The following is a 19,955-nucleotide window of genomic DNA, read 5'->3' as shown; positions in this document are numbered from 1 at the left end:
GCTGTGGCGGCCCAGGGTTCGCAGGTTCGGATCCCAGGCACGCACCAATGCACCGCTTGTCAAGCCATGCTGTGGCAGCGTCCTATATAAAGTAGAGGAAGATGCGCATGGATGTTAGCCCAGGGCCAATCTTCCTCAGCAAAAAGAGGAGGATTGGCAGATGTTAGCACAGGGCTGATCTTCCTCACAGAAAAATAAAAAATAAAAAATAAGGCTCAGACTTGATATGACTTCCTGAAAGAAGAAATAGGTCCCCATGGAGGTGCCGGCTGGCCGTGCCACGTGGAAAACTCTAGTGCAGAGCAGCTGACTTAGTCCCATGGCCTCCTCAAACCATTTCTCAGTGTCTATGTGGTCAACGTGGAGCCAGAATCCTAGATCCCGAATCCGGCAGAGTCCTCCTGTGGTCAGCCAACCCACCCAGCAGATTCCAGGGTCCTCACAGAGGTGCTGGTCCTGAGCAAAGTTTAACTAAAAAATAAGGACAATTTTGTGAGTTTTTCGAAAAGGCACATGTATTTCATGTAAAGGTATGTCCTTTATTCTCTACCTTCCTTCTTTATTGTTGCTCCTTCTTTCAATGAGATGATGATGGTGGACAGAATTTATAAATATCCTTAATGGGTAAAATAAAATGTTAGCAGCCCTATGTTTGGCCCTCCAATTTTTTTCTCCTTTGAAAAGGTATTAGTTATCAAGTCCCAGTATCTGAGAGCCACTGACCTGCCCTTGGCAGCAGGGCCGGGACTGGGGTGAGGTGGGCGAGGCACTCACCTGGAACGGGATGCAAGGGGGCGCCCAAAAGCTTGGTGATCAAGATAACTGACATTTTAAAAATCGATGATGAACAAAAATTCAAAATTTTAAGTAAAGACAGGATGAGTATTAGTACTTTTTCATTTTTCCTCAGTTTTAACGTGGCTCACAGCAGGGTACCACTTGGCAGCATCCTTTCTCCACCACCCATGACGGAAAGGGCAGTTCTGGGTCTGAGGATCCTCTGGGGAAGGAGATGCCACAACCTCCTCAGGTGTTTGTGGCGGGGCCTCGCGACTCTGAAGCCCTGAGTCTGATGTCAGCCCGCTCTCTGCAGTTCGAACCCCAGTCCCTCTTAGAGTGTGCTCCACAAGACTGTCCTTCCGAGGCTCCAGGGCAGTTACATAAGTGCCCCCAACGCCTGTCCCCATACTCATTCCTCTCCCTCCATGGCCAGCTCTTCATGTTTATTTTTCTTTTTTGAATTCTTAGGAAAGCAAGCAAGCGGAGACCAAGACAGATGCCAAGAACGGAGAGGAAAGGGGCAGAGATGCCAGCAAAAAAACCCTGAGCCCCAGGCAGGACTCAGACCTGGGGAAGGAGCCAAAGAGGGGCGTTTTAAAGAAAAGCTTCTCCAGAGACAAAGATGAAGCTGATGGTAAAGGTGGCGAGAAGCCCAAGGAGGAGAAACTCATCAGGGGCATCGACAAGGGCCGGGTCAGGGCTGCAGTAGATAAGAAAGAGGCGGGGAAGGCTGGGGGCACAGAGGAGAGGCCCGCGGCCACGAGGAAGGGAGAGGAGAAGAAAGCGAATGACAGGAGCCCAGGTCTGAGCGGAGACAAGGAGAAGAAAGAGGAGGTGAAGGAGGTAAGAAGGAGGGAGGAGCAGGAGAAGGCGAGAGGAGACAGGAGGGACACAGACACCAGGAAGCAGGATGAGATGGTGAAAAGAGGAGCTGGAAACACAGACCCGAAAAAGAAGGATGAGAAGGTCAAAAAGGATGAGGCCCGAAAGGAAAAGGAGCCCAAAGAGGAGAGCAGGACCCCAGCAATGGAGACACAGGCCTCTGAGGGGCCTGCCAAGGCGGAGGAGGAGGCGGCTCCCAGCATATTTGACGAGCCCCTGGAGAGAGTGAAGAACAACGACCCCGAGACAACTGAGGTGAACGTCAACAACTCAGATTGCATCACCAATGAGATCCTGGTGCGCTTCGCCGAGGCTCTGGAGTTCAACACCGTGGTCAAGGTGTTCGCCTTGGCCAACACCCGCGCTGACGACCACGTGGCCTTCGCCATCGCCATCATGCTCAAGGCCAACAAGACCATCACCAGCCTGAACCTGGACTCGAACCACATCACAGGCAAAGGCATCCTGGCCATCTTCCGGGCCCTGCTGCAGAACAACACGCTGACCGAACTCCGCTTCCACAACCAGAGACACATCTGCGGCGGGAAGACGGAGATGGAGATTGCCAAGCTGCTCAAGGAGAACACCACCCTGCTCAAGCTGGGCTACCATTTCGAGCTGGCTGGGCCCCGCATGACCGTCACCAACCTGCTCAGCCGCAACATGGACAAGCAGCGACAGAAGCGGCTGCAGGAGCAACGGCAGGCCCAGGAGGCCAGCGCAGAGAAGAAAGGTCTGCTGGAGGTGCCCAAGGTCGGGGCCCTGGCCAAGGGCTCCCCCACTCCCTCACCCCAGCCATCTCCAAAGGCCTCTCCCAAGAACTCACCCAAGAAAGGGGGTGCTCCAGCGGCCCCACCTCCGCCTCCACCTCCCCTGGCCCCACCCCTCATCATGGAGAACCTGAAGAACTCACTCTCACCAGCCACCCAGAGGAAGATGGGAGACAGAGTCCTCCCTGCCCAGGAGAAGAACTCCCGGGACCAGCTCCTGGCCGCCATCCGCTCCAGCAACCTCAAGCAGCTCAAGAAGTTAAGCAGCAGGGCTGGGGCCGGGTCCGGGCTGGGAGGAGAGGGCAGGGCTGCACATGCAGGGAAGGTGTGCAGAGGCAGCTGTATCAGGCTGCAGGCAACAGACAGACAGTCAAGGGCACTTCCCTCATCCATCCTCCCGCCTCCAGGCAGGCCTCACCTCTGTCTCCCTTAGAGGGACACTCTATCCTTCCTTTAAGGAGCTTCCTGTAGCCTTTCACTCCACCCTGTGGCTAAACAAAGACAGAGAAGGAGGAACAGTCTCTACATAGTAGTCCTGCCTCAGACCTGCCTTTAAGTCTTCTCTCCTCCATTCCCAAAACAAAAATGGTCTTTCCTAATTCCCTCTCAGGACCAGCCAAGTCCTATATGTGAGTTCATCCCAAAGGTCTCTGGGAGATTCAGCCCTCAGGAGAGTCACCTTGTGACTACCCAGTGCCATGGTCACAGGAGCCATCCCTGGAGACCCTACTGCTCAAAGCTCCACCTTCCTGGGTGACAGAGGCCACGATCATCTGCCAATCTGACCTACCCCCACAACATCACTTGGGACTAGACCCCATGAGATAAAGAACAACCTCAATTATAATTCCAGCAGTCATTTGGTGACATCTAGTTTTTACAGAAAAGGAAAAATGCTCCGTGTCGACACCTTGTTTATTCATTCTACAGACGTACACTGAGGTGTCTGTGGTCGAGAAGGGAAGCGAGGGGAGGGGAGGTGTGTTCCAGAGCCCCTTCTCTAATGGTCTCTGCTTGGCCCTCACAGGTGGAGGTTCCCAAACTGCTTCAGTAGGACCAGGCTGCCAGGCACCGTCCGCCAACCCGGGACTGCCCAGGCCTGGCCTCCCAGGGCTGCACAGACCCCGCCCACCCCACCCCCGGCTGACCTGCTGTGACTGTCCCTACTCTGCCACCGGAGAGCTCGAGGCCTGGGCCATGCACAAGGAAGGATGCCTTATCTCTTCTCACTTTCCTTTTCTTGTCTCTGAGGCTCTCCAAAAATTTCTTTTATACCTGGAGCTGTGGTTTCTAGACAAGAGGAGTCCTTCAGCACGTCTCTGAGAAGGTGGCATGCCTGGGGCCCATGGAGCCGGCGAGCTTCTGAAGGCCTTGATCCTGGAGAGATGTCCCACAGCCCAGCCCACTTCCCGCCAGGGCCAGGATTCAGGCCTCTGAAGAGCCCTCGGGGCAAAGCTGCCGGGCCAGTGGCACTCTGTGTGGGGCAGTGATGATGGAGAGGGCATGAGGGCCCAAGGGAGAGGGAGGAGGGCTGAGAGTACCCCCAAACCCCTCCTGGGCTAAGCAGAGGACATGGCAGGGGCAGCTGGCCTGGATGGACAGTGCCTGCTGGGGAGTGGGCTCCGGACGGGAAGGGAGGGATAGACAGCAGCTGGACTTGATGCCAAAGCAGATGTTTGCCTCACACCCACCTGCTGTTGTATAAAGAGCCGTGTATCTGTTTTTCCATAAGATTTTGATAATATATACAAGCCTCTAGCTGTGAATGACTATGCCCCACTCTGTCCGACGCTCACCCTGGGCTCCCTGGAGGACACTAGATACTCGGGTTCCCTGCCACGCTATGCCGAGCTGACCACAGAACAGGTTCCCACCTGCAGAAAGGACGAGTGGGAGAAAGCCTCAACCCGAGTAGTGGGTTCCCCGCTGACCCCAGCCAGGGCCTGCTCCTGCCCTGTCTTGCTGCCTGGAGTCATTCGGCAGAGTCACTCTCGGGGTGACAGGCAGCGTGGCGGACGGGCCCCGGGATGGCTATATTAGGCATGCTCAGGGGATGTCCACTGCATGACTCTTCCCAATGGTGGGCTCAGGGCCAGCTCCTCACAGCAGTCACAGGCCCAGGAAGGCAGCCATCTCTGAGCACACAGAGAAGAGAAGGGACCATCTGGGGAGCAGCATTCCCACCCGTCCCCTGCTCACGGATTCCACTCCCTGCCCAGCTGCAGGCTGCCCTCTGGACCTGACAGTGCCCACGCCCTCCATCCCGTGGACATCAAAGGCATCTTTCTGATTCAATTGGCTTAAAGGCGCTGGCACCCTTGGCACTGTGGAACTGCCACCTTGGGTCTGGTCACTGTAGGTTTTTCTGCCTCCAGGTTTTGCCTCAACAGCAGGGAGAACAACAGCTTCATCATCACTGGGGGGAAGTGGGGTGCCCCGGCTAGGAAGCAGGGTCGCTGTGCTAGGTCTAGCTGAAAACAGAGGCAGGCTAGTCCTGGGAGCAAACCTCTGATCCCAGGGCACACTCTGCCTGCTCCTCTACCAACTGGCCTGTCCCCCAGTGACCTAAAAAAGCGATGGTCCCAGGAGAGGGGAGACAGGCTGTGCTGCCTCCCAGACCCCAAAGGCTGTTGGCTGGAGCTAAGTCCAGCAGGGGCTTCCATTCTCCCAGGTCACCAGCTGATCCCTCAACTCCCTGAGGGGGGATCCCAATATCGTCTCCATTTTGCAGACCAAGTTCCGCCCACAGAGGTTAACTGACAGGTCCAGGATCACAGAGCCGAGAAAGGAGAGCTCGGGCCGCCCCTAGAGCTTCTTCTGATGAGAGGTCCCCCCACTTTCTGAACCGAGGCCAGTGCGGGGGCCCCAGGACGACGCTGGCCTCCTAACCGGGACAGACCACCGGGCTCCAAATCTAGAGACTCCAAGCGCACCTGTCACCTCGGGAAGCCCTTCCTACCAGACTTAAACAAGATTCAGCAGATCAAAAACCGCTTTCCAGTCCCAGCAACAAGGGGAGCCCGCTACCCCTCCCCCGCGCGCGCGGGGCTCACCCGCCCCGGCGACGTCATCCTCCGCGGGGCCCGGACCCGATGAGGGGCAGCGACACCTGGCGACCGAGCGCGCCCGGTCCTCCGCGGTCCCGGGAAGCGTGCGAGCTGCGGGGGGGGGGGGGGGGGCGGCCTGGGGCGAGGGGAAGGGGACAGAGCGCCCGCCCACCCAACGGGGCGGCCTGAGGGCGAGGAGCCCGGGCACCTGCTGCCGGCGAGGCCGCATTTCCCCGGCCGTGCGCACCGCCCACTAGCCCACCGGCCCCGTGCGCCCCGCCTCTCTCCACGGAACCGGGAAGGAGAATGAGGCTCGAGGGAGCACACGAGTTATCAAGTGGATGAATCCGGATCCAAACCCAGGTCTCCTGCCGACGGGGCGAGGTGCTTCCACCGGGTGCCATCACTCGGGGTCCCCTCCCACCTCCGCCCGGGGGCGCCCGCAGGACTGAGGCCCCTCGGGGCTTCTTCTGGACGCGGCTCACGCCCCGAGCTGCTCCGGACCTCCGGGTCGCCAAGCCAGCAGAGCTATGTCCGTTCCCCTCACCCCCAACGCCTGTGCCCGCGTGTCCAGGCCTGAACCCGCCTGCGGAGGGGGAGGCTGGCTGCTGGCCTAGGAGGGGCCCCCACAGCCACCTTGCCGCGCGCTCCCCCGTCCCGCGGCCTACCACCTGCTCCCCGTTCCTTGGCGCGGTCTCCAATCCTCCACCCCTTCTTCTGTTCCGCCGCCCTCCCTCACTCCTTGCCCGAAGTATTTGCTTTCCCTGCTGCTCCCTTCTGTCTGCCTCTTGGCCCCTTCTCCACAGCTCTCCCCTTCCCACTAACCCGCCCCTCCTCGCCCTGGCTGTATTTCCAGCACCTCTGCCCTAGCTCTCTTCTCTGCATCCCAAGGCCGGCTTCCCCACTCAGAGCCGGGCCTTCCCCCGCAGGCCTGAGCAGGGCCCTGCCCCAAGAACGCAGGCCAGTTGCTTCTGTGTGAAAAGATCCTCTTCTCCCTCCCCTTCCGGTCCTCAGTGTTCCCTCCCAGCCTTGCGGGACCCCATGTACACCAGTGGAGACTGCAATCCTCACACTCACTGCTCCTCCCATCCTATACCTGCCTCCCCTTGTAGGGTCCCACCTGGTTTTCAGGGGTGCTGGCTGTGGAAGGTGATTGGGAGGGGCAGCCACAGCCCTGTGCTCCTGCTAACTCTGCTCCCCTGGTGACAAGCCAACCAGATGGGGTTACTGAAGAGTAGAGCTTTGGGAAGCATATAGGGTGTTGCCCTATCTAAAGAACTAGAGAATGTGAGATGGCCTTCCTCTCTGCTCCCAGCATGTGAAAGCCCCACTCTGTCATGGTTTCCCCTTTTTTCTGACTGGAAATGTTGGAAGAGGGGGATTCCACCCTTCAGGGAAGCAGCTGGGATAAACTGCCTTCCCTCCCAGACTACAAAGCAATTTTTAACTGGCCCCAGGTTGTTGATTTAAGGATAATGAATTCTGGCTGGCATGGCCTTGTGTTCATTGACACCTGATTTCTTAGGGAAACTCAGAAACCTTATCCTGCAAATCTCCTCCACCTCCCAGCTTCAGGGGAGAGAGAGAGAGAGAGAGAGAGAGAGAGAGAGAGAGAGAGGGAGGGGGAGGGGAGAGGGAGAGAGGGAGGGGGAGGGAGGGGAGGGGGGAGAGGGAAGGGGAGAGGGGGACGGAGCGGGGAGAGGGAGAGGGAGAGAGGGAGGGAGAGGGAGAGGGAGAGAGGGAGAAGGAGAGAGGAGACTGGGCCCCAAACCTTGAGATGACCTGGTGACCCTCTCCCCCAAAGCGTGAAAGCAGAACCTGCAGCCTGGAAGCCAGGACACTGGAGCCCCCACTCCCACCTCTTGCCCCACCCTCAGAGGGAAGGGGGATTTGCAGCTGTGGCCCCAGCTCTGTCCCCACCAGCGTCAGCTTCCCCTCTCTGTCTGGGTCAGGTCCAGGGGCTCACCTAGGGCTCTGAAGATTTCACTGAGGGGGAGGAGGCCGTGAATCCAGGGCAGAGCTCTGCCCACGGAGGAGTTTCTGACCCTGGCCCCGAAGCAGCTGGCCCAGGAGCCCCTCCAGGCTGTGTGACAAGAGCCTCCGCGATATTATAGGGTGGCAGACGGCCCTGGGGGCATGATTAGCACAAGGGCCATATCCAGAACCTGTCAGGAAGACGAGGCTGCAGGAGCCCAGGGGCCTGAGGAAACCTGAGGGGGTGAGGCGGGAGAGAGGACCTGAGGTTGGACTGAAGGACCTGCAGGACCTGCGGATGGGGAGGGAGGAGGGGCTGAGCACAGCGGGAGGAGGAGAGTTGGTTGGGGGTGGGACTCTTCCCACTTGAATGAAAAACTGTAAAACTTCCTTCCCTGGATCTGTCGCCAGACAAGTCCTGGGAGCTCAAGGACGTGCCCTTGGGGAGCAGGGCAAGCGGAGAGGGTCTGGCTAGATGCACAGGAAGCTCCCGGGGGGGAGGGGGGAGGGAGGATTTGCCTAGCCCAGTGGGGGCACTGACATGTCTTAGGGTCCCCTGATGACCCAAGCAGTTGACAGAAGCACATGCCCCAGTCTCTCGGGTGGCCTAGTCTCCACCTGGCTCCTAATCCTCCATCAGGAGGGAAGGACTAACAGTTTCATGTATGTAGTTCACCGGCACGACAACCCTGAGGTATTATCCCCATTCTGTAGATGAGGAAACTGAGACTTGGGACCTTCAGAGACACCTGGGGTCAGACAGAGGCTCTGTGTGCCCGAACAGGGAGGTGCTTTCCTACGGTCAGTGGTGCTGGCCCCTAGCAGGGAACTAGTGGGGAAGAAGATGCAAACCAACACCCCTTTCCCGGGGGTGGCAAAATCTACCTTGCTGGCTTTGGGAACCAGCCCCAGGAGCCCTCCCTGGGTGGTTCTGCCTGCAGATGGGGGTGAGGGCATGCTGGCCCTCCCTGCTTTGGGGATGTGGTGCTGGCAGCTGTCAGGGCCCCGCTGGGGCACTGCTGCTGGCCAGTGTGGATGGGCCAATGATGTGATGACGGAGTTACCTCTTTACAGCTTTAATCCAGCAGACCGGAGCCCTGGCTAGTGGGGCTGCCACAAGGGGGGCTTCTGCCCACTGCTGATGGTGCCCCCTCCCTGCCCTACCCCAGCCCACAGTGGGCAGATGGGGTGGGGGACCAGCTTTCCTGGGAGTGGAGGGACTAACAGGGAGCAGGGGCTGTGACCGGGCTTTCATGTCCTTCCCTTGCCCCAGTAAAAACAGTCCACCAATCCCAAGCCCTCCCCACCCCCCCATTCACAGCCAAGGTCCAGCTCAGCTCCTGTTCCACTTCCTGGGGCTCTGTCCCCCGTTGGGCCCAGGGCTGGGCTTGGTCTGGGGCCTGGTGCATGGAAGACCCCTGCCCACCCCCAGGGCCAGATGCAGATGCAGGAGAGGGCGTGACTGAGGGGCAGCAGACTGGGTCCTCAGGCTCCTGGGTAGGAGGGCTGCGGTGGCATATAGGGGGGAGGAGCTGAAAGCCAAGGAGACAGGAGGAGGATCAGAGGTGGCACAGGTGTGAAGTAACCCCCAACCCTGGGGCATGCAGGGTCCATGGGGAAGAGCCAGCCTGGAGGTTTCCGGCTAGAGGCAGAGGAAGCCTGGGAGAGGGGCAGGGGAGGTCCTGGGGCAGGGCTGGGGCTCCAGATGGCTTACTTACCTGCGGGGTTGTAGATCTGGGGCCCCGCCGGGTAGGGTGGGTACTGGGGAACAGGACCACTAGGTGGGTACATGAAGCCAGGCTCTGGGGGTGCAGGGCCAGCTTTGGGGTCCTGGGGGTACGGGTACACTGGCTGCACTGGGATGCCTGTCATGGGAATCTCCTGGCCTAGGTGGGGGACAAGGAGCAGCACTCAGAGCTCCACCTCCATGGGGAGCCCCCCTCCTCCTGCCCGGGAAACAAGGTAGGCACCCCTGGGCCTGGCCCTCTGGCAGGCTCTAGGCTGGCCACCTGTTGCCTTTGTCCCCAGACCTCGCTTGGCAGAGAGGAGCAGGGAGCTGTGCCCACAGCCCCGGCGGTCCATCCATGTTGGGCATGTCTGCTCCTCTCAGCAGGTTTTACAGACCTCATGAGCCAGAGAGAACAGCTCGGGGACTGTCCCACGTGGGCGAGCAGAGGGCAGCTCCAGCAGCCGGTATCTTGTAATCTAGCAGAGCTGCCGCCAAGGGGGTCCTCCCCCCATCCCCATGTGTGTCACCCTTCCCGTGCTGGTCAGGTTTGGGCATAGATGCAGTCACATGCCAGCACTCAGGCACGGGCTCCATGTGCTGGAGCACACCCAGTTACTGCTCACCACGATAGACCCCCGGTGTACTCACGCAGTCACATGCATGCATTCACCCACTACAAACACCACACGGCTCACCACGCACATCTGAGCATCCACGTGCGTGCATGTACACGTACCCACAGTCCCGTGTTCATATGTACCCCTGGCACACTCTTATTTCTTGGATCCCGTGCTGGCACATGTGTATCTACAGAAGCACACACCACTACAGAGCTCACACACCCTGAGCGCTCTGGTGCCCCTCACAGCACCTGTCTCAAACTTGCCTTGCCCAGGACGGTGCATACCTTCAAATGGGCTGTGCAGCTGCTGGCGCCGGCGGTACAGGTAGCAGCAGGAGCAGAGGAAGCAGCAGATGGTGGTGGCAACCACAGCCACAAAAAGGATGACAGCCGAGGCGATGCCTGCTATGGTCTTGGGACTTTAGACAAAGGACAGGTCCTGTCACCTTCCAACATTCGTGGGAGAGAGTCCTCAGGATGGTGACCATAGAGCTGTGCTCCTGCTCCTGGCCAGCAGGGGCCACAGCAGCTGAGGTTGGGGTTCCTTGTTGGGCTCTGCCCGGTCCCTGTGGAGGAGATCTTAGGGGACCCCCACTTCCCCTAGGGCTGTGCTGCCTGGCAGGGGTGTGGTGTGCCCCCCACCCCACTCTTACATCTGCAGCTTGATTGGTTAGACTTACAACATGCTGGCCCTGAAAGGCGCCTTAGAAATAATCTAGAGCCTTCTTCCACATCCCACCGCAGTCACAGTCTGCTCATATCTGTTTTATATAGTAGTGGTCCCCTTCAAAAAGAAGTTTGAAAACCACTAATTTTGGCAACCCCCTCATTTTACAAAGAGGGGACCATGACCCATGAGGGGAAGCGCCTTCCCCAGGATCGCAGGCTGGTGGGACGTGCACCTGGGAACCAAGCCAGTCACCCTCCTCCTTGCCAGACCTCCTTCCGCAAAGCCACACCGCACCACTGACTCTACACCCTCCCCCACACGCGACCTGACTGACCAGGGGGAGGGCTCCAGGAAGAAGCTGGACACCCTGGCCCAGCCTCAGCCTGTGATGGCCACCAAAATGCCTTTCCTGGGACTCCCAAGCGCCTGCACTCACAGCTGGCTTTGTCACCAAGCTGGAGTCCGGGCTGGGCTCAGAGTCGAGCGGACAATGATGGGGCAGACTCGGCGAGGAGGAAGGGCCGCCCACCTGAAGGCCAGGCAGTGCTTCTGCTGCCTCTCGGTGATGAGAAGGCTCAGGTCTCGGCAGCAGTACCGCTGGTGGCAGGTCCCGCAGCAGAAGGTGAAGAACTCGCAGTTGAAGCCGGGGTGCCAGGAGCCGTTGCGGTCCACGTACCACAGGCAGTCCTCACCGGCCAGCGCTGCGGGCAGGGGGCGGGCGCCGGTGGCCACCATCCCGGGTCCCCGGCCTCCCAGCCCCCAGGGCCTGAGAGCTCCCGTGTCTCCACCCTGGGGGGCTCCGGCCCTGCGCCCCAGCCCCTCCCTGCTCCCCGCCCACCGCCTCCGCGCCCCTTACCTGGGGGAACCCCCAGCGCCAGGAGGGCGACGGCAGCGAGCGGCGCTGCCCCGCACAGCCCGGCTGGCCGCATGGCGGGGGATGAGGCCGGCCGCCGGGAGCGGGGGCGCAGCTAACTAGGAGGGCGCAGCCGGGAGCAGGGGCGCAGGATGGGCTCGGTCGGCTGCTGCTCCGGCTGCTCTGCCGCCGCCTCGGAGGGCGGGACCGAGGCCGGTCCGCGGGGACCCTGCCCCCGACGCGCCGAGCGCCCCGCCCCGGGCCACACGCCGGCGACGTCCAGCCGCGCGCCCCTCCGCAGCCGGCGCGGCCCTGCGCCCGGGTCCCCGCTCTACGGGGCTCCTCCCGTCCCGGCTACCGAGGCGGGAGCTGCGGGCCGCCGGGCACTGCGCCTGGGAGGCCTGGCCTGGCCTGTGCCCGCCTCCCGCCTGTGCCCAATCAGCATCCCGGCCCCCAGAAACCCTGATCCTGGTGCCATCTCCTTATGCCCAGGCACATGGGACAACCCCGGAGGGGCAGGGCCGGCCCTTCCCCCGTGCGGGACCTCCTCTGCCCAGTGTCCAGCCCAGGACGTCCTGCGGGGGGCGGAGTGGGGGGGCCGGGAGCACCCCGCCCCCACTCCCAGAACACAGGCGCCCATTGACGGGCAGCTCAGAGCCGCTTTGTCCCTGGCCCTGCCACAGGCCTGGACCCTGCCAGCTGCACTGCCTCCCTGAGATGGCCACTTCCCCTCCCAGTGGACAGCGCTGGCACGCACCAGCCTGTGGCCTCACCACTGGGGATAGCAGGCCCACCTGGGGCCCATCCAGTTAGACACCCTTCACAGTGAAAACTCCTTTCCTCACAGAGCACTCCTGCAGCAACACCCTTTAGCCAGGAGAGCACAGGGAGGGCGAGTTAATGGCACTGGAGACAGCGTTTCAGGGTGGGGGGATCACCTCCCTACAAACTGATCCCGAGTGTTGGTGACTGAGCCCACCCTGAGGAGCAGCTGCAGGTCAGGCTAGGAGAAATCAGAAGCCTCCTTCTGCCCTCACCAAGGACAGCCCTTTACCAAGCCCTCCAACACGCCTCATTGGAGGCCCTGCTCAACTGCGTGAGCAGAGCAAGCTGACGGGTGTTATCATCAATCCCATTTTACAGACAGAGAAACGAAGACTCAAGGGAGGAAAAGGACTGGCTTGAGGGAACAGAGCCAGCAAGGAGCAGAGGCAACAGCAGGACCCGTGGATTCCCATCCCCAACAGCAGATGGGGCTGATGGGGAGTCTTTCCGGGGTTCTGAGGTGAGGGGACCAGGGCAGGGCATGGGAGGCCCGGCAGAATCTCAGTAGGTTAGGCAAGGCAGCTGAAAGAGGAGCTGCCTCATGCTGGGACCTGGGGGTGCTGGCACACCCCCTGGGAGAGTGGAGGGAGAAGAGAACGCTCCTGCCCCAGGAAGGTGCTGGCCATTTGATGGGGGCAGGCGTAAACATGCACTCACGAAGGACACAGTCACAATGCAGCAGCAGAGGGGCAGAGAGGCATCTCTCAGTTTACCAGCCTAGACGGTGTGCCCATTCCTCCATCGCCTCTTTCCCTGACCACTGGCTCCATGAGCGCAGGGACCACATAGCCTCGCCACAGGCACTCAGGTTAGTTGAACGACTCTCCGATGAAGGGCTGTCTCTTCCCGCCAAGACTACCTTCTCATGTGGACCCTGAGGCCCACCTGATCTCTCTTCTTCATTAGCCCTTCTCTTCAGTTCTTTCGTTTCTCCTTCTTTATGAGCTTCTTCTCCATAGGAAAACAAAATCTGTCTCTCCTTTAAATCGCAACAAAACCACAAGCTCCCTGAAACTCATTCCTTTCTAGCTATTTTCCTACTTTTCCCCTTTTCTCTCCAACTAGTCCTCCTCAAGGCTTGTACCCCTGGTTGACTCTTCCAGCTCACCACCACGACACCTCGCTGTCACCAACATCATCAGTGAATTTCTAATTGTAAAATTCTAGGAAAACTTGGCAGTCTGCAAGATGGGAGGTGATTCGACCAGGACAGAGGGTGAGGAAGGGCTGTGGGCAGGCCAGAGGGGACAGCTGGCCATGCTGGGGAGCGGGCACTTCCTGGCAGGGGATGCTGGAGCCTGGAAACGAGAGCTGAGGCTAGCGAGGTCATCATAAGGGACAGAGTCCTGAGAGAGCCCATGGGGCTGGGAGGGACTGAGGAAGGGGCTTGGGTGGGAGGGCTGGGGGCCCTAGAAGGTGGTCGTCCATATCCTTCGGCCTAGAGAGACTTCACTGGACCTTCTCTCAGCAAGGGCACACAGGGAACATCCCCCCCTCAATGTGCCAGACTCCGAGACCCAGGGAGGGGAGAGGACTTTCCTGGAAAAGAGGAGGCAGACAGTAATCTGTGATCAGATGAGATACAATATGGACTTTGCCAGTGGCAGGCTCTCCCTGGAATATGAGAATAATTATACGAGCAGCTAACACTGCAATGAGTTTGTCCCATCATACAAATGAGGACACTGAGGTTGGAAGAAATTAATTCTCCCAGCTCACACAGCTGGGATTTGAAATTGGGCTTTTGTGGGCTGGCCGGGTGGCACAGTGGTAAAGTTCTACATGCTCCACTTTGGCAACCCAGGGTTCGCAGGTTTGGATCCTGCCACCAACCTACACACCGTTCATCAAGCCATGCTGTGGCGGTGTCCCACATATAAAATAGAGGAAGATTGGCAGAGGTGTTAGCTCAGGGCCACTCTTCCTCACCAAAAAAAAAAAAAAAAAAAAAAAATTGGGCTTTTGTGATTTCAAAGCCCAGGCCCTTCCACTCCCCACTTGCCTCTCCTGAAACATTATGTCTAAAATGCTCCGTGACATCCTGGCACATGGACCACCTATTCGGGAAACTTGATGCCCTTAACCCCAGCTGGTCTGTGTGGGAAGGAGGGTAGTGGGGGTGCTGGGACGGGGAAGGGCAGTGGGGGGAGGGGGTGGGACCATGCTGTGACCCAGTTTGGGCTGGGCCTGGCTCTGCTGAGTCATCTCACTGCGGGGCTGACTGACCAGCCAGGGCTCCTCCCAACCTCTTTCAGGCTCCTCTTCAAATCTTGCAGACTGCCAGCCTGGGCCTTCCAGAGGCCCTCTTACCTTCCCAGCCCAGGCCTGGGAGCCCTGGGGGCTTGCGTTGAGTCACTCTGAGATAAGGGGCACTCCCTTCCTCTCCTCTGCTGGCCTCTGGTCACGCAGTGCTCTTCAGGAGAGCCCTGCAGACTACCTGGCCCACCGCCTTCCTGTGGGCCTGCAGCTGCCCAACTCCTCCAGATGGGTAATTACACATTCCTTTCCTCCAGAGGACCCTGAGCCCTTTCCTCTGTCTAACCTCATTACACCCACTCCAGGGAGCCACGGACACACGCATTCTCCGTGCAGTCCACGGCTGGGGAGAGGAAGATCCAGGAAGGCGCCAGGAGCCGGCCAAGGTCTCCTGGCTTCACTGGGGACGAAAGGAACCAGTTCTCCTGGCTCCCACTGCCCCAGAATAAACAAACATTTCTCTGACATCAGAAAGTTTTTCGTGGTGTCTAGCTTTAATCTTTCTTGCTATAAATGAAAGAGTGTCTCCTGTGTTTGTCCTCTGGGGGTGGGGAAGGACAGTGGCATCAGCCTTACTGCTGCTCTGGCTACTGGTCAGGAGCACTCTTCCGCAGAGGGGTTTTCAGCAACACCCTTGCAGGATTACCTCTCCCAGAACACCAGGCCTCTGCTTCTCTGCAGAGTCCCAGGGCAGTCTGGGCAGAACTTACACAGCCTGGGCCTCAGGAAAGTGGGGTGGGTACACAGGCTGGCTTGGGTGGCGCCTGTGAGCAGCCCACCCTGGGTGGCTGTGGGGGCAGTGGCAGTCCCAGGCCACCAGTGCCTGGCTTCAGGGCCCAGCACAGCCAGTGGGGCAGACAGGGAGGGCCAGGTTATCTTTAAATGGCACCTTATTCAGCCTGCAGCTCTGCCAGTGTTATTTTGGGATCTGAGGGTAAGAGAGGAAGAAGGCTGTGTTTACAGCTCTCCCCTCTGTCCCTACTCCCTCTCCTGGGAAGGGTTTGGGGACATGGGCCTCAGCCCTCCAGCTGACCCCTTCCACCTGGGGGTGCCTGTTCTCAGCCATCTGCAGAGATAGGAAGTGTTGGATCCAGGGGTACAAGTTCTTTCTTGGTGAGACCAGCTATGTAAGGGCAGGTTTAGGTGGTGAGAATTGCATTAGACTTGGGATTGGACTAATAATCGCGAACATTAATACTTCTATGAGGCAGCACTGCAAAGTGCTCGCTATTATGTTGACTCTAATCCTCAAAGTCACTGCATGAAACAGACACTCACATCATACCTGTTCTGTGGATTGGGAAGTAGAGGCATGGAGATTGAAGCAGCTTGCCCACAGTCACCCGGCTGACACATGGCAGAGCCGGGACTCATACCCAAGCAGCCTGGCTCCAGAGTTTATGCTCTGAACCTCTGACCAGAATGAATCCTGCCCTGCCACTTACTGGCTCTGCACACTTGGAGAAGCCACCTGCCCCTCTGGTCCAGCATCCTCACTTGTAAATGGACCACGGTTCAGTCAAACCTACTAGAATCCCCAGCTCAGCTGGCAGAGGCGCTCTGGTCTATTCTCTCTCCCTATTCAACAGAAAAAGAATTTACTCCAGGTCACATGGCAGGCCACTGGCAGAGCCTGGGCAGGAACCCAACCCTCCTGCCTCCACATATATTTCTGTGCTCTTGCTACTGAACGTCCCTGAGTTAGGGACAAGGCAAGGTAGCCAAGACGGTGAGGGATACGAGACCACATACAAATTTGCCATCACAAGACCACGTGTGGAAGAAATGCACTTTTCTTTCTTTTCTTTTAATCGAATTAGATCAGACTGAGTCTACCCCACCAGCTGGTGGGGAATTCAGTCTGTGGTTGTTATGGTTTGCTCCCCTACCAGCACTGGGAACAGGACTTGGGGGTCTCACACAGTGCCAAACACTGGGGGTGGGCCTGCGGGCCTCGCCCACTCTGCTCCACTGATGTGAGACCAGGCACAGGGAGCCTTCCCGGTAGCCTGGGTGCCGGCGTCCGGCCTCCCCAGGGACTCCATGAAGCCATTCCCTTAGAAGGTTCTCTCACCCCCTAGTGCTGTGCAAGGACCAGGGCAGGGCCCACACCACTCATAGGCACTTCTTGTCTTCTGGGACCACTCCCCTTTTTCTCTCCCCATCTTCCTCCAAGGCCCTGGGCCCCATCTCAGTTCACCCCAGCACTCAACATAGGCCCCAGAGGAATGCCTATCTTCAAGCCATCTGCATTCCACCCTGCAAAAGCAACTAAGGAGGAGACGTAAAGAATCTGGCTATGTTCTCGGAATAAGTGGAGGAACAAACCTAGTGGAAGCAAATTAACAGGTGGGTAATTCATAATGCCACGCAGGTAATCTCAGGGAAACCCTGCTTAGCAGGTGGGAGGCAGGGGCTGCAGCCACCTCCCGTTCTATCCTCTGCTTCCAGGTGGGGCTGCAGCCCCTCAGAGCTGTGCTCCCCAAGCCACCCTGATTTAGCAGCAGCATCTGTGAAGCTGAGTCACTCTAGTCCAGTGAGTCAGGGAGACCGCGCCAAACATAGCTCCCAGCTATGGGAGGGTGGGAACACGGGATGAGACGCTGTCCCCATCTGTGCTGCTTTCATGAAGTCACCGTTAATTCTAACCACGGCCCTAGGAGGAAGGTATTTGTCCCCACTGTTCTAAGACAAGGAGGCCCAGGTCGGAGCAGCTGGCACTGCCCCAGCCGCCTCACTTTCCAGCTGTGTCATCATGCCAAGTCAGAGCAACTCGAGTTACAACCCCCCCAGCCTGCTCGTCAGGCCAGTGGTTCCTCACTGCCTGCCTGCAGCACAACTGTACCATACAGGTCTACCGTGTACACACGGGTCTGAAAGACCAGGTGTAACGTGTGATGTTAGGAAAACAACAGGAACGCCACCCTTTCACATCTACTCAAAAAAAAAAGAAAAAACCCTGGAATGTGAGGGTCTTGTTAGACGACTAATGCTGAACTTGTACCAGTCGATTAGAGAAAGGTAAATGATTCACAAATTTTGGAATTTTATTAACAATTACTTGTGGCTGCTTTGCTACTGGAATCCCAATAAAGTGTGGTTAAAATCTAGTCTACACTTCTGTGAGATCGGGGTTTTTCCAGTTTGATGCCTGGCCTCTGGTTGGGCACGTCGCAACACACCTTCCTTCCACACCTACCATTTTGGAGAACCCTTTTCTTATCAGTTGTCAGGTCCTGCTGACTCCACCTGGTCAACACTCCACTGTCTCCTCGTCCACTCCACCCCTCCAGTCACAGCTTCATCCAGGCTTGGCTCTCTCACCTGGAATGTGGCAGCTGCTCCTGGCTATGCTCGGCTCCACCCAGGTTCGAAGTCACCCTTCTGGTTATATCTGGATCAACAACAGAGTGCTTTCTTTTTTGTGTGTGTGAGGAAGATCAGCCCTGAGCTAACATCTGCCAATCCTTCTCTTTTTCCTGAGGAAGACTGGCCCTGGGCTAACATCTGTGCCCATCTTCCTCTACTTTATATGGGACGCCGCCACAGCATAGCCTGATAAGTGGTGCGTTGGTGCGCTCCCCGGATCCGAACCCGGCCGCCAGCAGAGGAGTGCGCGCACTCAACTGCTAGGCCACAGGGCCGGCCCCTAGAGTGCTTTCTAAAAGGCAAACCTGATCACATCACTTCTCTGCTTACCGTCCTTGAGTGGCATCCCACCCCCTGAAGAGGAAGAAGCTTTGTCAAGCCCTTCAGCACCTGGCCCTCACTTGTCCTTCCAGCTTGTTTCTGGCTGAGAGCCCCATGAACCATAAATTCCAATACTTTTACCTTGCTTACAAGCTCTGAAAACGCCGTTCTATTCCATGATGGTCTTTTCTGAGAGATTTTCTTTTCTCTGGGGATGTCCTACCCCACACCCATCTGCCTGGCAAATGCAGAGAGGAGGCAAGACAGAGAACTGGCCAAGAGCCATCTCCGAGACTGGAATCACACACTGGCACTTGCTGTGTGAATTTCAGCAGGTAACCTTCGCATCTCTGTGCCTCAGTTTCACCAATCTGTAAATGGGGGTAAGCAAAATTACCTACTTTGTAAGGTTATTAAATGGTCTAAACGAGACGATCCAAGGACAAGTTTACAACAGTCATTGGCATTTAATAAGTGCTTCTGAAATCTTGGCAGTTCTTGGCCACCTTGTAAGGGCTCAGTTCAGGGTCACCTTCTCCATGAAGCCTTCCTGACTTCCCCCCAGTTCCCGTTCACCAGTCCCTCCCTCGTCTGGGCAGCAGGGATTAACCCAGTACTCACTTCTCTCACGGCACTCCCCACATTGGCATTATTTCTGATCCCTGCTAGACTAGCTCCCTGAGGGAAGGGGCCAAGCCTCGCCAGCATCGAGCACTGGCCTTGCATGTAGTAGAGGTTTAATATTTGCTGAAACGGAATAGAAACAGAGAGTAGCCAGACATTGGCTGTGTGTTTATGGTGTTTATTGACCATTGGTCTGCCTGGCTGGAGAAGTGTAGGATGCCCTTTGCGGGGCAACTTTCCTCTTCCAAAGCAGTGTCCTGTTTTCCCTGAGTCTTCTTAACTCCTTCCAGCTGTTTTCCCTTGACACAGTTGGGGTTTTCTACTTCTTGGTTTCCCCCCTGCAGACGGGATCTCCACTGTAACGGAGCCTCGGCTCAGCACCGGAATGGAACAGAGCGCTCTAGGGCCCGACAGGACAGGAAGATTGACAGGACCTTACACACTCCTCTGGACAATCTGTGCTCCACCCCAGCCTCAGGCTACACTGGGGTTTCGTGAAGACACATGGGCAGTTCCTGACGTCATAAGACTTATCACTGGCACACAGACTTGCGATTGAGACCATAGTACTCTATATAATCCTCGACTTTTTCCACAGATACTCGTCAATCCACATTCTTTGAAACAACCTTACATTTAGATTCCGCCCATTTTTACAGCTTGTACACGTATTTGTTCGGATCTTAAAGTGTCATCCTTCCCAGGGGTTCCTGTCATCTAAAAATTTGATCAGCATCTCCCTTATCGAGTACTTTTTTAGTAAATGGCATCAAACTCTCTTCTGGAATGGGTAAGGCATAAAAACCCCTCCTCAGTCATTAATATCAGGGGAGGGGGCAAGGACAGCGTCCTGGAGCACATCATAAACCACCTCCAGTGGGTCAATTTGTAGTCCAATCGTTGGTGGCCAGTTACCAACTTCTCCAGCTCCCTAGTGCTGACTTCACTACGTCCAGATTTTATCCAGCCTGTTAACAAAACTAGACAGTGAGGCCAGTTTGGCATCACATGCTCTCAAGTTCACAATGAACATCAATTAGAGCCCAGTGACCACTTTATCATTTTTATCCATCTGCTGGAGTCATACTCCCCACTCAAGGTCACTCATAGGTCACTGGCTTGCGATCATCAGCTTCCTTCCTTTGACCTTTACCTCCTTTCCTGTCTTCTGGTGTTTCCCCCATTTTCCCTTCGATTCTCTCCACTAAGAGCTCAGCAGACTCCTGAGAAAGC

General features: G+C 57.5%; 2 protein-coding genes across 2 annotated transcripts in view; one reads left to right on the top strand and one right to left on the bottom strand.

Moving 5' to 3' along the window:
* Positions 1-3,486, top strand: part of LMOD1 (leiomodin 1) — a 35,063-nt gene extending 31,577 nt beyond the window's left edge. Inside the window, exons 2-3 of the mRNA XM_058533910.1 lie at positions 1,249-2,757; positions 3,460-3,486. Coding sequence (XP_058389893.1) covers positions 1,249-2,757; positions 3,460-3,486 — 1,536 coding nt within the window. The remainder of the gene's footprint in view (positions 1-1,248; positions 2,758-3,459) is intronic.
* A 5,274-nt stretch (positions 3,487-8,760) lies between these two features.
* On the bottom strand, positions 8,761-13,525 carry SHISA4 (shisa family member 4). Its single transcript, XM_058533794.1, has 5 exons — positions 11,331-13,525; positions 11,004-11,175; positions 10,090-10,223; positions 9,172-9,339; positions 8,761-8,985 (listed from the first exon to the last, which is right to left on the bottom strand). Exons 1-5 carry the CDS (start codon positions 11,401-11,403, stop codon positions 8,939-8,941), a joined length of 594 nt encoding a protein of 197 aa, XP_058389777.1. The 5' UTR covers positions 11,404-13,525; the 3' UTR covers positions 8,761-8,938.
* Positions 13,526-19,955: the final 6,430 nt, after the last annotated feature.

This window comes from Diceros bicornis, chromosome 38, assembly GCF_020826845.1.
Source record: "Diceros bicornis minor isolate mBicDic1 chromosome 38, mDicBic1.mat.cur, whole genome shotgun sequence".
Lineage (NCBI taxonomy): Eukaryota > Metazoa > Chordata > Mammalia > Perissodactyla > Rhinocerotidae > Diceros > Diceros bicornis.
This window is presented reverse-complemented; position numbering and strand designations above follow the sequence as displayed.